Source organism: Oryza brachyantha, chromosome 3 (assembly GCF_000231095.2).
Source record: "Oryza brachyantha chromosome 3, ObraRS2, whole genome shotgun sequence".
Taxonomy (NCBI): domain Eukaryota; kingdom Viridiplantae; phylum Streptophyta; class Magnoliopsida; order Poales; family Poaceae; genus Oryza; species Oryza brachyantha.
The window spans coordinates 6,420,364-6,437,079 of NC_023165.2; the positions used below are offsets into that span (position 1 = coordinate 6,420,364).

General features: G+C 38.0%; 2 protein-coding genes across 3 annotated transcripts; both read left to right on the forward strand.

Moving 5' to 3' along the window:
• Positions 1-1,725: 1,725 nt before the first annotated feature.
• Positions 1,726-8,966, forward strand: LOC102699940 (cell cycle checkpoint protein RAD17). Its single transcript, XM_015834879.2, has 12 exons — positions 1,726-1,956; positions 2,718-2,778; positions 3,761-3,843; positions 4,046-4,093; positions 4,747-4,803; positions 5,164-5,263; positions 5,466-5,776; positions 5,882-6,245; positions 6,808-6,939; positions 7,591-7,804; positions 7,879-7,939; positions 8,296-8,966. Exons 1-12 carry the CDS (start codon positions 1,726-1,728, stop codon positions 8,482-8,484), a joined length of 1,851 nt encoding a protein of 616 aa, XP_015690365.1. The 3' UTR covers positions 8,485-8,966.
• A 1,756-nt stretch (positions 8,967-10,722) lies between these two features.
• LOC102700220 (small GTPase LIP1-like) lies at positions 10,723-14,820 on the forward strand. 2 transcript variants are annotated; one of them, XM_015834776.2, is made up of 8 exons: positions 10,723-11,138; positions 11,975-12,071; positions 12,861-12,952; positions 13,057-13,176; positions 13,405-13,709; positions 13,888-13,941; positions 14,023-14,150; positions 14,348-14,820. In XM_015834776.2, exons 1-8 carry the CDS (start codon positions 11,033-11,035, stop codon positions 14,538-14,540), a joined length of 1,095 nt encoding a protein of 364 aa, XP_015690262.1. In that variant the 5' UTR covers positions 10,723-11,032; the 3' UTR covers positions 14,541-14,820. The 2 variants fall into 2 exon arrangements, with proteins under 2 accessions (XP_015690262.1, XP_015690263.1); XM_015834777.2 differs by lacking the exon at positions 11,975-12,071 and having other exon boundaries at positions 13,035-13,176; positions 14,348-14,819.
• The last annotated feature ends 1,896 nt before the right edge of the window (positions 14,821-16,716 follow it).

Sequence of the window (16,716 nt, forward strand, 5' to 3'; positions counted from 1 at the left end):
ATTGAAAATATTATTTATTTTGTTTGTTATTTTGTTTGCTATTAAAAGTAGTTTAAGTATTACTTATAATTTTTATATTTGCACTAAATTTTTAAATAAAACGAAATATTAAAAATTACAAGTAATTGTATATAGGACGGAGGGAGTACACGTAGAAGACACTCGCACCAGGAGTAAATGTTAAAATTACCCTTATAGTTAGGTAGAGGCTTGGAGTTTTTTTTTTATGGGTTCATTCCTCTGTCACATTGTACTTGCCCGAGGTGGGAGGATATAACGGAAGGAGGATGATTATGCTTTCCTAGTACCAGAGAGTAGACAATATTATTTATTATTGGCCAGTAACTGCATTGGTTTACATCGTAATTTTTTAAGCCATATTTAGATTTATCTATTAATTAATATATATTGATTAATACATATTATTTATATATATGTATATATTCACCGGAATTCGATGATACTAAAATGTATTACGTCGTGAAACGAAAGTAGTATCATATATGTGTCATTGCTTGTAATATAAGTTTGTATTAGATATAGGTGTGGATTATCTGCATAATTATAATCATTTGTTTTAAAAATGAACTCAAATAGGTTAAACTCTAATGGAATACATTTTTCTAAAAGAAAACGCATTTTTATAGAATACTGGAGTAAAGAGAGCGGGCCGAGCGCCTGTCAGAAGCCAAGCTGGCTCATCCTATTTATTAATACCAAACTTATGAATTATTTAATTAATTTGCGCCTCTATGGGCCATGATAAAAACACAAATTTAGTTATTAAGGGGTTGATATTTTGTTTTTAGGAAAACCCAAATGACATATTTAAAAACCAAAATGATTTATGAATAAAATTTTTATATACGTGTTCTTAGCAATCTAAAAGCCAAGGCTAAAAACAAACTACGATAAGAAAACTTCTAAATCAACTTTAAATAAGGTTGAAAATCCAAATTTTAGTTTATAAATATAAGAAGAAGTGAAAAAATAAGGGTGTAAGTCAAAATTTTGGGTTTAAATTAAGAAGTACCCCATGCATTTCATTGTAGAACATTTTATCTATTGCTAGATTCATATGTATATATTAATATATATTGCTTATAAATCTAGTCAAAGTAAAAAGTACCATCGTGAAATAGAGATAATATTAAAAGTATTATGATAGATAAATTATAGGATATATAGATTATACTATAGTTATAACTATTTATTTTGAATATTAGAAATTAAAATATGTTTTTTCTTCTATACTAAAAAATAAAGTTTACATGTAACTTTAATAACGTAGCATGAAATACAAATAGCCCTTTTAATTGTGAATAATGTCCTTAGAGCATCCCAATAGCTCATCTATCCCATCCTCTATCCTGAAAATAGAGGATGAAAACTATAAATTGAGCTTCAATAGAACGGTTATCTTATTATCTATTTTTAGATGTCATCCATATTAAAAAAAAGAATTTTTATATTTAGATGATATCTTCGTCCTCCAAAAAGATTAGGAAACTCTTAACGGACCCAAATTATCGTGGGAAGTTCATCATGGGCTTTCGGATCCATACGATGCTAGAGCCTAGAGGATCCAAAACCCTCTTCGCTTCCTTCTCCTGGAAGCCGTCCTCTTCCTCTCCCCATTTCCGTTCCCCGCCATTCCGCCGCGCGTGCTCCGCGCCTCGCCTAAACCCATCAGGCCATCGGTGCGGCCGACCGCCGCCCCATCCGATGGGGAAGCGGCCGCCGGTTGTAGTCCTCTCCTCTTCTTCCGACGAAGACGAGGGCCGGGGGCGCCGCGCGGCTAGCCGCGGCCCCTCGGCACGGAGGACAAGGACTCCTGCGACGGCGCCACCGCCGGCGCATGCAACGAGCGGCTCGAGGAAGAAGGCGCGACGCGTGGGTAGCTCCGGGAGGGGGCGCCGTCGCGCTGCGGGCCCCGCACCGTCCGGCTCTCTAAAGGTACTGAGGTCGAGTTCGGCTGCACGGTTTGCTGTCCGAATGCTGCATGTTGCGCTGGTTGATACCGTGAGTCCGTGACTAACCCGCTCTTAGTTGGTGGGATATACATTTTTACTGGAGGTTTTTTTCTTTCCTTTTTGGAGAGGATGATATAATTATAAATCCAATTTCGTGCAGCTGCGATAATTCGTTTTGAAGTCTTAGAATCCTTTGTTTACCTATGTACTTGATTTAGCCTATCACCAGGCGATACGAGTTGTGAAATATGCATACATTTTATTTGGCATTTGGTTGAATTGGAAAGACATCAACTTAACAGCAAAAACATAGTTTCTAATATTTGCATAAGAGACATTTTCCCTATTAACTCTCATTTCTGGTTATATGCCCACTTCAGTCGTAATGAAAAGTTGGCTCAATTCTATGTCTTATGTTTATGAGGCAATGCTCTCTTTGAGATTGAAGAGAGGAATGAATAATATTTCTGCACTGTGAAGGGATAGATCAATCCTTTTCCTTGATTGAATTTTGAACTAGAAGCTCATAATGCAGGAAAAAACCTCTTAATGCTACGCTTTTTCCGAAACGAACGTTTAGTGCTACTATCTACTCGTCTTTTATGACTAGTGATCTTAACTAAGATGATCCCATCTTGTCTACTACTAGCATTGCAAACTACCGACTTGTCCAAATAAAGTAATTTGCTGTCAGCACTAAGCAACTCAGCGCTTACTGATGTTTTCTTTCCTTGTCTTGTAAAGGCTGAATTTGATATGCTTTCTGAAGATTTTTCTGAATGTCTAAATGACTTGGGCATGGCAGGTACATCTCTTCATTGATATGCTGATTTAAAATTTCCAATTTAAGAATACATGTTTTGTTATGAAAAAAAAAGAGCCTGACCACTATATTTTATCATATTTACTAAGTAGGAAATCTTTTGCTACGTGAATGGGCTGGTTTTCGATATCTATTGCTACAGATGACTAGTTAGTTTGTCAAGGATTGGCACTTTTAACAATTTGACAATAAGTTAGCCAATAAAGTGCAAATGGCATAAGTGGTGTTATTCTACCATTTGTTTCCTTACTCAGCATACGAGAAGCGTTTATCTATTTCCCTTTCTGTCTATCCACCAACTGTTTGACATGTCTTAGTTTAACTATGACAGTTACTATTTAGATTTGCTATCCAAACTAAGGCCGCGTTCGGCAGGGTTATACAAGTTAACTTACCTTCCTCGTTTTCCACGCGCACGCTTCTCGAAGTGCTAAACGGTATATATTTTGCAAAAATTTTCGATATGAAAGTTGTTTTAAAAAATCATATTAATCTATTTTATATTTTTTAATAATTAATAATTAATTAATCATGTACTAATCTATTACTATGTTTTTCATGCCACCATAAGTTAATTTACCACCCTAGTGGCCAAACGCGGCCTAAACTGAGGTGCTAACAGCTAATCACTGTTTGCAATAACCTACAAGAATCAACCATATACGGATATTTTTACCATATGAATATCTTAATTAGTTAATTTGCTATACAAACTAAACTGAGGTGCTATCAGCTAACTATGATTGTATATTTTTGCAAGATTTTTATTTTTTTACTTTTCCTAAATTATTCTAATTTGTTCTTAGGTGTTGCAGCATGTACATGCCTTCTTTTCTTGCCTGTTATAAAAATAATTTTTCAAAAGCATCACATCAGTAAGAGGCCTTTGCCTGGTGCTATGACCAGTATGGCACTCACAACTTTGCAAGTCTCTTTATATGTTGATTAGTCTATTTCTAGGCAGGATCTATATGTCAAACAGAAGAACTTTGGGTTGAAAAGTACAAACCAAACTTGTCATCCGAGCTCGCAGTTCACAAAAAAAAGGTTAGCACATTTAATCTTTTATCATTAAGTAAACTTATTCAGCGATGGGCCTGCTCAGTCCGATGCATTGCAGAAACAAATATTTTGTTCTTTCCCTGTTGTATTGGTTTTGATATGTAGCTTCAATTTCTTTATGTTGGTTTTCATTTTCATCATAAACAAAATACGAAGAACTAGCTGACTGTGATCTGCCTTCTTGTAGGTTGAAGATGTAAAGAAATGGTTGGAAGAAAAGCTGAAGGCACCAAAGGTGATTATTCCTTGAACTTATCACATTGAATATCCAAGATTTATGAGTAATAGATCTGGATTGTCTGCAGGTTCATAAGATTAGGTTACTAAGCAGATGTCCAGTATTTTGTTTTTATCTTTTTGCTTTCAATTCTTTGATAACATGTGACTGTTGAATTTGGCTTCTGGTTGTGGTCTCAGTCAAGGATGTTTCCACTAGACTAGAAGGGACAACGGCAATGTGTATGACAGGCAAAATTACAAGGTTGCACCTGTGTCTGCATATTGTAATGATTCTGCAGTCTGTTACCACCTTATACCAGAGTTGCACCTGTTTTTGCATATCTCAGGAAGCTAAGTTATAGACTACACGATGAATGGTATTAGATTTGGTACCATGTAGGAAAACTCAGCAATCTCTTTTTCAATATTTGAATGTTTGAACTGTAAAACGTACTGGGAAGCTTTTGAGCATAGCTCAGTTTTGCAAAATTTTACCTTCATGAGGCAATGGATTGAACTAATGTGAATTTTGAGTCACATAATATTAACTAACTAATTAATTGTACAGTCAACTTTACCATATATCTTGTGTATTTAACCTTTATCATGAACTAGTTTCACTTGCTTGCACAATAAGTAATACTGACTGCGCAAACACAACTTATACAGGGAACATTTGGAGGATGGACTCTTGTCCTTACTGGCCAGGCTGGTGTCGGAAAATCTGTATGTCCTTAGTTTATGCTATTAGTCTCTCGAATCTTACTTATCTTGTGTTTGGACCATTTACAGTTATCACTACTAACAAGTGCTAATAAATCAGTCAAACTTTAGTACATTGTTTTGATTCTTAGAAGCCTTAGACCACTAGATCTGATTTGACATGGAACAATCCTAGTGCAATCCACTTTATCTTAGTAACTATTGGTCAAGACACCTCAACTTCAAATTGTTGCCTGCTAATCAAACACATCCTTCAGTTACACGCCTATCTTCTACTGTTCTCTTTTGGTTTCATAGTAATTCTATTTCTGCCCTATGTGATGTGATTTATCAAAATTATAATAATCGTTATATCTATTGCAGGCAACCATCAAAGCACTTGCTCCTGAACTTGGTGTCGAGATATGTGAGTGGACAGCTCCAGTACCGACACTATGGACAGAACATTTGCATGCTAACTCAGGTATCGCATGTTTGAGGCTTAACTATTCTCTCTTTTGCTCCATTAATTGTTTGCAATTGGCTTCTGATAAAAGTATGGATGTAGTCCATTCATTTGTATGCAATTTAATACTCAGTATGCTACTATAGCATTTAACCAGCTTTCAGTTGCAACTTGCAATCATGTCCTTGTTAATTTCCCCCCATTCAATGATCATTTGAAGGACTTCGGTATATATCCAAGCTGGAAGAATTTGAAAACTTTGTCGAGAAGATACGGAAATATTCTTTACTTTCTCCAACCAGCATTGGATCCCAAAGAAAGCTCACTATCGTCCTGATTGATGACATCCCTGTAACAAGCGGAAGAGTTTCTTTTGCAAGATTAGGAAAATGTTTGACAGGTCTAATTCAAAGTACTCAAGTACCAACTGTAATTTCACTTACCCAATATCATAAAACTGAGAACAACGATACTGCAACTTGGAACTCTGAGGATCTTGAGTCCTTACTTCAGAGTGCTGGTGCTCGTAAGGTAAGCTTCGCTAGTAAAATAGCAGTTGTTGTTTAATAGCTTTTATCAGCATGACAAGCAAATATGTTTATGAGACTTCGGGTGTACCATCAATTGTCCTTGCAGATTGCTTTCAATCCCGTAACCACAAATTCTATCAAGAAAATTCTTGTTAGAATATGCAAAAAAGAAGGCTCTGACTTAACTGAAGAATTATTGCATCAAATAGCTACATCCAGTGGAGGTGATATCAGACATGCAATAATGTCTCTGCAGTACTATTGCCTTAATCCAAGAAGGCTAAACTCTGCTTTGACAACAACTACCATTCTGCCTGTTTTGAAGAGCAGTGGTACTCTAGTTCCAGTGCAAGATGATTATGGTTTCAGCTATGTAATATCTACCGCATGTGGGAGAGACGAGACACTTTCATTATTCCATGCATTGGGGAAATTTTTGCACAATAAGAGGGACACATATGTCAATGTCGGTATGTGATAATCATCTAATCTCTACGCAATCATCTTCATTATGTGTATACTATTTTCATTATTTTCTGAAGAGTGTTTTGCACAACATTTTTTTCAGGGGTTTACTGTTTATTACTTTTCTGTACTAGTTTTTTTGGTGCACGGTAATTAACTGTGTTTATTAGGTTTTTCTAAACAGTAATACTTTTCATTTCTCTTAGCCTCAGAATTTACTTTTGGTTAGTATGACTATATCTTACACTTACACAACACATGTTCTTCTGTATTTCAGGATGAGCATGCAGCATGTTTAGATTTGTAGTCATTTCATTGCGCTAGTTAACATCATCTAATACTTCATAGATTTCCATGCTCATAAGTTTCATAGTTCACTGTGGTTACACACCACTACAGTATATTCTGTACCTTCTATTTAGATAACTATTTTTATTGGATTAGTTCATCTAATGGTATTGTTGGATTGTAAAATGCAATGCTGTGATTCTGAATGTCTGCAAGGGTGGTTTATTATGTTTATGAATGACCTAGCTTTTGTAACGTCTGAAACTTGTGATGTTTCAGCTGTAGATGTGGATTCGTTTCCTTTGAAAGAAAAACTAAGAAGAAATCCACACAAAATGGAAGTTCCGGAGAAAATTTTGTCTCAAGCACATGGAAAAGTACGGACAGTTGCTGATTTTCTATATGAAAATGGTAAGCAAATAAACATTAGAAACTTTACTTTTATGATCAATATTGTATACTATGCACATTATGCCATATGCTTGTAGCTGTTATTTGATTATGTGCCTGTTGGGCGTAGGAATAATTAACTTTTTGCCACTCTTAGAAATGACACTAATATATTTGTCACTAGACCCACATGTCATAGACACATGAGGACCCACGTGTCATAGACAGCGGGTGGCAAATATGTTAGATGCCATTTCTAAAAGTGGCAAAAAGTTAAATGCCCGTTGGCGTAGGCATGATTCTTGAACTATGAAGTATTCATGCTGATGAGGCTGGCTGAAGCAGCAGTATAATTGCTGCTTTAGCTAAGGAAAGTAGCAAACTACTATTTTTTAATAACTATCTTCAATTACCATTCCTATCAACATATTCACGTGTGAACAATGAGCCATCAAATTAGAGTTCTTAACTTCTTTGAATTAGTGTTGTGATGTGGAAATGAGGATGTATGAATTAAAAACCGTACTTCCGTAACCTCGCTTTAGCTTCAGTGCCTCTAAACACTGTTTTTTGTAGGTGTTTGTTCTTGATAGTGCTAATTACCTACCTTAAGCTTTGTCAATATTTAACTTCCAGCAGGAATCAATTGAGCTAACATGTGAAATTTTGCAGTTCTTGATTTCATTGACAATGATGCTATTGATGATGCATGGACTGTGATATCATATTTGAGTGAGGCAGATTGCCTTCTTGCTGGTAGTCCAATTTCGTCTGCTCGTTGGATGGTAAATGAATCATATGAATCAGAAAGCATGACACAACTTATTGCAGCTTCCGTTGCAGCACGGGGAGTGCTTTTTGGAAATGCACATGTCTCATCATCCAGGTAGCTTTCTTGTGACTATGGTTTCATCTGATGGATCTCAAGCTGATAATTTTTTCTGTGATTTGGCAAATCAGGTGGCATACAATCCGCAGCCCAAGAGTTTGGCAGATTGAGCAGTCATTTCGATCCAGAAAGGTAAATTTGGCATCATACCATTTTCATGCAATTATTAGATCTCAAGTCTGGGGAAATCAATACCTGTGTCATCATATATTTTCTTTTACCAGAGTCAACTTCCACATGGTTCTAAAGCACTTTCTCTCAGAAGTCTGAAGTAAAGAACAAAAAAGTGGAAACAAAAAGCAAATATTATTATGAAATTCATAATAAAATGCTTATCATTTCAAGATATCAAATTATTTTTTCTATAATTTAAACCATGTTAATGAAAGTTCTTTGATACCAGTATGATTTTGAAAACATTTCCCTTTAACGCTATAGCCAGCTGAGAACTGATTATTTGCATTTACATTTGTGTTGGCAAAATGCAGGATCTGATTCTTAGAGAAAGATATGATTGTTCGAGTACATCTGGTTCTCGCAATTTCGCTGACATAGTCACAGAATTTAAACCATTTGAGAGATGGATTAGTCCTTGTAATGATATTTCTAGAAGTAATTCCGTGGACCACAATGTAGAAGCAAGCAGTTCTGAAGAAGAAGAGATAGAAGACTGGTGAAACTGGTAAAATTATGTACCTGTGCACCAGATCCTGGACTTCTGGATATCAGGATGCATTGCTATCATGATGTATACCTGCCAAAACAGCTAACCCAAAAGTTGTTGGTCGCTTACAGTGGCATTGGTTGGTTTTGCAAGACTGCCTTTTTTGCGTACCGAATCGAAAAGGCAGCTTGAAATCATTTTTTGGCTATCAATGGCTTGGAGTCTTTGTGAAGCATATTCAGCCTACGAAAGCATTTTTTGGGAGTTCAAATTAGACCGCTGATTACTGGAGCTGGCCTTGGCGACAGCATCGTTCTTATCAAAAGTGACGAGGCTTTAGCTTTACTGCTTCACCATGTTCATATCGAACCAAATGTAACTCTAGATTCTAATTATATAGTAGTAGTAGTTAGCAAGTACTGGTTAGTATTACTCTATAATGATCCATAGAGGACATTAGAAACTGTTTGATGCAAAGGCCAAAATGTTTGAATTTTCTGTAGAAATGTTATTTTTTAATAGAAAATTGTAAGATTAGAGGCTATGCCCATGAAATCGCAGGAGTAGTGGTCTGTTGACGTTGGGTAGGTCGACTGGGGACCTGTCGACAAATCGCATATCGATAGGCTTCTACACCTACGTCTGTTGATATGTGGTATGTCGATAGGCTCCCACATCGACGCCTGTCAACATACCACATGTTGACAGGCCCCCACATGTTGACAGGACAAAAAAAATTTCGGCGCCGCTCGCTATAAAAGCAACGAGCTCACATCGTAGGCAAACATACAATCTTTTGCTCCTCAATTCTTCTGTACCATGGGAGAGGCTTCACTTCTTGAATTAAGCAAGCAGAGTTTGCTTAATAGGCAAATTAGGATCGTCAAAAAGCTTTTTCAGTTTCTTCTAGTAGTCTACTTATGGAGAAACTAGAAGAGACTGAAAAAGCTGTTGGCAATCCTAATTTACCTGTTCAGCATAGTCTGCTTATAGAGAGAGGAGTAGGGATAAATCGTTATTAAGAATGTTTATACAACTTAATAACAAGGTAAAAATTGTTTTAAATTCAATTTGGTAGTTTCGATTTAACGGTAATATTTGCTAAGTTCACAGCTATTGAGAACTAATGGTACTTATTTACTTTAGCAACCTTACATGTCACTATCAAAACTATATAATTAGGATATTCATAACTTGTATCAATATATAGTTGTATTATGGTTTTATCACCTGAACTGTATCTGTTTGGTTGTATCGTAAATTATTAGTACTAAATTAAGCTAATATTTTAATAAATTTGATTTGTGGTTATAGATAATAGCAACCACAGTTGTATATAATGATCTCATTAAAGATTGTATGGTTGCCTGCGGTGTGAGCTCGTTGCTTTTATAGCGAGCGGCCGTTGGGGTGGGGGCCTGTCAACACGTGGTATGTTGACAAGGGGCCTGTCAATATGTGGTATATTGAGGCGTCGGTGTGGGGGCATGTCGACATGCGGTTTGTCGACAGGTTCTCTACTCCTGCGATTTTATGTGCATAGCCTCTAATCTTGTGAATTTCTATTAAAAATAATATTTCTACAGAAAATTCAAAATGTTTGGCTTTTGCTTGTTTTCTCGTGCAAAGCTGATCAATGCTGTAGCTGCACGAGTGTGGAAGTGAACCGAACTTCAGTGCGTGTTTGGCCGCACGGCAACTCCAAAGTTCAATCGGCCGGCGGAAACCAAATCCCAGCTGTTGACTTTTAAAGGCATCACGTGCCATCACGAGGCTGTCATATTGCAATCCCAACTTTATTTTAGCTTTTCTTACCTATATTTATAAAAGACTATAAAGAGTAATACCCTTCATTTTTTAAACATCAATGTATTTGTTTTTTTTAAATATCATGTATTTGTTTCCTACCTAAATAAACGCCAATGTAATAATAATTTCAAGTCTTTTTAGGATAAAGTCAAGACTGGTCAATCCTTCTCATAAAGTTTAGCAGTAATATTCACCTGAATAAAAAGAAAAAGGAAATCACATACATACAACCCTTGCAAGATACTTATATGTATTCACATTTTCTGTTACCGTTATGTTTATATTTAAAATTTAAAAGTAAATGGTTTTTTTATCTTTTGTCATAGTTTATTTTTAGCATTTACTTTTAAATCATTAAATTATTTTTTAAATCGTTAATAAATGATTTCACTAATATACTCGTTATAAAAAAAATGATGCTAATAGCCAACCCCATCAGAAATCCAATCAATCGCGAGACCATCTCATCCCACTCCGACGGTCCGACCGACACCCGCCACAATCCTCCGGGCGAATGCTCCGTCGTGCCTGCGCGCGCGAGCTCACGTGGTCGGTGCTCGAATCTCCCACACCCCCCCCCCCGTGTGAGACTCTCCCGTTCCCGCCGCCCCCGGCCGGGGCGGATCGGGTTGCCCCTGCGGCGTCCTAAATGTGTCGGTGCGTTCTTCTGCTCCGGTGATTTGCCCAGCCTCTGTTAGCGCGTGAAGTCGCCGTCGGCCCACGCTCCAAACGGGGTGGCGTGGGAGGCCGCGATGTTTTGGAGGGACAGCGGCGGACGGAGCAGCGGCGGCGGCGGCCTGGAGCAGAACGGTGTGGGTCCCTTCGGCCAGGTGCGCGTCCTCGTCGTCGGCGATTCAGGTCTGTTCCGTCGTGGCCCCTTTCGTTAATTTGTGAATGCATACGGTTCACCACAAGTCGAGAGCGCTAATAGGATGCGTTGCTGGTGATTCTGAGCCACTGTGATTGTCCGTTTATGTAGCGTTTGGTTACAAGGACAAGGAGAGGCAGTGCTTTGTTGGAGTAGAAGTGAATTGACCATTTTGATGCACGGATAATAATAGAACCAATGTAGTCGAAAACAAAACAATCAAATATGCAGGTGCATTTTTTTTTTGTCTAGCTAGAAACTGTAAAGGAAACCATCATCATGAAGAGCCAGTGAAATAAATCCTACTTTTGTAAGAAAGGGAAGTAGGAAACCATCAATCCATCATTCCACCATAATTATGCAGAGTTCAGAGTTAGTGAAATTGTACATGAGTACGAAAGGAACCATCAATGCATCATCATGCAGAGTTAGTGAAATCATACAAGAGTTGAAATGCTGTTCGGCTGTTTAGCTCTCAATTATTCACCAGGAAGGTCCGCTCATCTTAGCGCCTCAAGGAAAAAGACAACCTGACTGGAATTGCACTATTTTTCTTTCTGGGAATACGTGGATACCAAGGAGGAACTTGGTATTGTGGTGCTAAGAAGATGCAGCAAGTAAAATATCTACCAAAACATTTAATCCAGGTGAAAGAGTGAGCATGTTGAGGCCGTTAGGCTGCATGGTGGCTGCCCTTTTGGCCTTTTCAGCTCTGCTGGGCAAATTCTCTTTCCAGGAATATGCAACGAACTTGTGTATTGGTGTATTAGGATTGGATAGAGGCATAGAGCAAGCATATATGATGAAGGCATTTGGGCTCTTTCAGAAAAAGATCAAACTATTCTCCCAGTACAACTTTTGCAACCAAAAGAACACCCTGAACCTGAAGTGAACTGGCATTTATCAAGGGCGAGACACCATAAGTAAGCATCCTCTATGATTGCTTCTGCCAGTTGTCTAACTTCTGCATTCCTGGTTAAAGACTATTATTCATCCCCTTCCAGATCATTCGGGCCACCAGGATTGTAATGGTACCATAAGCCCTGAATAATTGCTTTGGAAACCGGAATATAAATTGAGTATAGTACCACCAGGAATCGAATTTTGTGATCCTAAGAAAAGCATCATGAGCTTGAATTGCATTTAGAACAGTCATAACACCTGCAACAATTTGAACCACCACTATGAGGCCTTCTTGGAGCTTTGCTTCCCTTTAGCCTTGAAAGTTGGTGATCTGGTCCATTCGAATCTGGCAGGACTACTAAAATATTTTACTGGCTTGATTTCTCTTACAGAGTTACTATAGGACAGGATCCCGTCCAAGGGACAGGATAGTTGTGTCTGATCTATTTCACAGTTCTGAAGTGTCTGCTCAATTATTTAGTATCTGTAAGGCCTTTTGACTATGAATGTGTTTACAAATCCTTTCCCTCCATCATAATCTGAAGTCTGAACTATAAGTGATGCCTAGGAGGGAAATGATAGAACACTGTAGACCAAGGATGGATCCTGTTAATCACTTTCTTCAGCAAGCTTTCCTTCATGGTTGCATTCATCATCCCCTCTCATGTGGCACTGAATTTTCTCTCTGCCTATGTGGCCTTTCACTGAATTTTCTGTCTCTCAGGGATGGTACTGTGTTAGCATATAATTGAAATGAATATAACTGGCATGTTGTTATACATTGTCATTATTCCATTTTACCTTCTCAGGTGTCGGGAAATCCTCTTTGGTGCATCTCATTTTAAAGGGTTCTGCTATTGCTCGACCAGCCCAGACAGTGGGATGTACGGTTGGTGTGAAAGTAGGCACTCTGGTTCTGTGCTTTCCTCAACTGTAGCTTTTGCTATTTGTATCTGATTTCCTTTTTACTGTTATCATTTCAGCATATTACTTATGGAAGTGCAGGGGGCTCTTCTAATAACATCATTAATGATGTTCAAAGGAACTTCTTTGTTGAGCTTTGGGATGTTTCAGGACATGAACGCTACAGAGAATGCCGTTCGATTTTCTATACACAAATTAATGGTAAATATTGTATGACTATCTCTTTATTACCGGCATATTACTGTGCTGAATTTAGTGTACCCATCAGACCCCCTCCCCCCCTGCTGTTTTTTTCTCAGGTATCCATTTATTATCTCAATGGTTTGGTCTCCTTGTACCACTTTTGTGTGTTTAGGTCCTTGCCCCAATTTCTTAATGTGTTTTGAATATTACAAATACTACATTGACTGTTTCCTTTGTTATCATCAGGTGTAATATTTGTTTATGATCTCTCTCAGAGGAAGACCAAAACAAATTTGAATAAATGGGCAGTTGAAGTTGCTGAAACTGGCACCTTTTCAGCTCCTCTCAGATCTGGTGGACCAGGTGGGCTTCCAGTGCCTTACCTTGTAATTGCTAATAAAGTGGATCTTGTTCCGAGAGATGGTTCTAAAGTTAGCAGTGGAAGCCTTGTTGATTACGCTCGTCAGTGGGTTGAGAAGCAGGGCCTGCTTCCAAGTAGCGAAGAACTTCCACTGACGGAGAGCTTTCCTGGGAGCTCTGGTCTCCTCTCGGTTAGATTCTCTCCTTGTTTGCAGTACTTGCAACTCATTCTATTGTGTAGCAACCAAGATCCATTACTCAGGAAAAGCTTGGGTAGCAAAAAACATTATTGATACTTTTTGGTAGGGTCTGCATACTGGGACTTTGAGCTATTTCATGCTTAAATAAGTCAATCACTGATTATTGTAGGCTGTCAAAGAAGCAAGATATGACAAAGAGGCCATGATCAAGTTCTTCCGCATGGTTTGTTTGGAATCATTACATCGATTTTTTTTTCACATACTATGTTTTCACCTGCTAATGCTGTTGAAATTCATCTTTCAGTTGATCAGGAGAAGATTTTTTTCAAATGAGCCTGCTGCCCCAAGTCCCTGGTCTGTTACTCCGAGAGAAGATAGCATCCTTCCTGTAGAGACTCTCAAAGAAGAGGTTGATAGCTTTCAAAGGAAAAGGTGTGTGGCTAACATGAAGCAGAACTTTCTTTCTTTTTTTTTTTAAAAAAAAACAAAAGGCACATAACATGATAATAACAGTTCAAAAGGTCGAAAACAAAGCAGAATAAATCGTTAACTTGAGATATAATTATAGCATCAATTGGGAACCTGATGCGTACTTGCCTATTAGCTCTTACGTGCACAATGCTTTGCAGCTACAGCGGCGAGGACTTCATGTACAAGGGAGTAACCCCGCTTCCTGCTCAGAGGAGTCTCGCATCGCCACCAGATCTCAGTCCACAGCAACCGGTGTTTTCTTTAGATAACTACAGATATCACAGATACTCCTCGCCGTCGCTTCCTGACGTGAGCAGTAATAGAACAAGCCGGGAGGATATCAATGTATAGTATAGAGTTGAGAGTACACAGGCCAGGCCACCACATTAGTGCTTTGGACGTGGGAGCATAAGCATATGATATGCTGTGCCTTGACGTTGGATTCCTTGCTTGCAGCACAGCGAAGGTAACAAAGACTATTTATCATCATCCTAATCTTTTACTAATAGTATCTGATAGCACCCGGATGATCCTTGTTTTAATTGTTTTTCTTTTATATGTATTCATTATTTAACACACGTGATGGTGATTGAGATGAGTAAAATATGTCAATACTATAGTTTTTTTCGTTTTACATGCCTATTGTCTCCAACACCAAACCAGTCATAAAATACATCACTAAATATATTGTCATAGTATATTTATTTGTTTATATAAATGTTGTTATATATATATATATTTATAAATTTGGTAAAAATTAAAGAGTTTGAGGTAGGGCAGAGCCAAACGGAGGGAGTAGGCCTGACATTCTACACAAGGGGAGGGCCAGAGGGCGGCCATGCATTTCTTAATCCGAGCCATCGGCCGCGGTGTACCGTGCTGTCCGCGCGGGGGTTTGATCGGGTGGCGGTGCCGGCGCCATCGCGGGTGGCGGATGCGGTGCGATGGTGACAATCAGTTGCCGTGCATAGCGCGCGGCCTCGCAAATGCTAGCTGGGGCGGTGAGCCGGTGACGACCGGGCTTTGCTGACCGCCGTTCGATCCGTGCATGCCCAAGTAGCTGGCGCCGGCTCGCGCGCGGACGGATCTGCTTATTGCCTCAAAGCAACCTGGAGTAGCTAGCGGCCGCTTGTCTTTCGCATTTGCTTATACTTGTAATTTATAAATAAAATTTAAACTTTAAATCTAGAGTTAATTTTAAAAAAGAGTTAATTTTAAAAAAAGTTCATCGTAGTTTTTTTTATTTTTTGTTTTTATCACTAAAAATACGTATATAAAACTTTTAGTCATATAATTATTTTTCGTTTAGTAGTATGTCGTTTGGGTTTTCTTTGAAACGGACAAATGATGACCCTGCAAGCTAGTAGAATGTTGCAGCACGTACGTACACAAGTGTTCCCAACACAAGTACGATTACTACGTTATGTTGCCACATAACCTATTCGTATATGGTTTCGGTTGCTTCTGAAAATGCGGTGGCTCAGGCTCACATTGATCAACCAAATATACGTACGTACTCCAATGTCCGGGTATATCGCTAGCTAGACGCATGGTCGGCAAATTGGCTACAAGTACGGCTAGCCAAACCGCCCTTTGCCGGCAAAATGCAAGTACCAATTGCATGTACACACCATGGAGTTATTTAGGGACTAATATTTGATGCATTCATATGCATGATTAATTTAGATTGCCGTAATTTTCTTATGCTAGAACAAGATCGGCCTTTTTTTTTTCTAATAGTCAATACGTGAAGTTTCTCTGCATGGTTGATTTAGTTCCTATCATTTCAAATCGGTCAAACAAGATCTTGAAATTAATCATTTGGCTCAATACAGTAATTGTAGCCACCAAAAGCGCCACGTGGATATGCCACATCATTCTCATATGCAAGAATATTAGCTAAATGATCATTATACCCTTATAACCATAGTAAAAATAAATAAATCAAGATCGGTTCTTAAAAGATCATTCATTTATCTTATCTTGCATGTACTCTTATCTTATGATATATATAATTCCGTTTTTATCAGCTAAGTATGCATGCAACAAAACACACAACTAATATGCTTATATGGCCTTGCTTGACAAGGTTAATCAGGTCGGCGTTTCCCAAGTATTTGACCAAATTAGCAATTATTTTTTAACTATACTAATATACTAATACGGAGTACAACTTATAGTTCTACGTACTATTTCACCTTCATTATTCAATTAGACTCATGTGCCTGTATGAAATAACTCATATACATGTTTTGTGCGTACATGGTGAAAGGGGTTTTGTCTACAATAATTAAATGAAGAAAAATTCGCGCGCTTATATATATCGGCCAGACTGCCACCACTTATGTCTGCATATGAAGTATGCATACGATTATTGTTAACTAGTATGGTGGCCCGCGCATAGCTAATATCGTTATAAATTGTATTTATATAGAGTTTATTATCTAGATAATAATTAATTTTAAATTGTTTAATTTGATTTTAAATTTTCCTAAATTATATTTTTACAAAGAAACCCATTTACCTG

What these genes read in the sequence shown, in the direction of transcription:
- LOC102699940 (XM_015834879.2), top strand. Translation starts at nt 1,726, where the DNA reads ATGGGGAAGCGGCCGCCGGTTGTAGTCCTCTCCTCTTCTTCCGACGAA. An exon ending in ACATTTGCATGCTAACTCAG is followed by an intron (nt 5,264 to 5,465) that starts GTATCGCATGTT and finishes GATCATTTGAAG; the next exon opens with GACTTCGGTATATATCCAAG. An exon ending in GCACATGTCTCATCATCCAG is followed by an intron (nt 7,805 to 7,878) that starts GTAGCTTTCTTG and finishes TTGGCAAATCAG; the next exon opens with GTGGCATACAATCCGCAGCC.
- LOC102700220 (XM_015834776.2), top strand. Translation starts at nt 11,033, where the DNA reads ATGTTTTGGAGGGACAGCGGCGGACGGAGCAGCGGCGGCGGCGGCCTG. An exon ending in TTTCTATACACAAATTAATG is followed by an intron (nt 13,177 to 13,404) that starts GTAAATATTGTA and finishes TGTTATCATCAG; the next exon opens with GTGTAATATTTGTTTATGAT. An exon ending in TGATCAAGTTCTTCCGCATG is followed by an intron (nt 13,942 to 14,022) that starts GTTTGTTTGGAA and finishes TTCATCTTTCAG; the next exon opens with TTGATCAGGAGAAGATTTTT.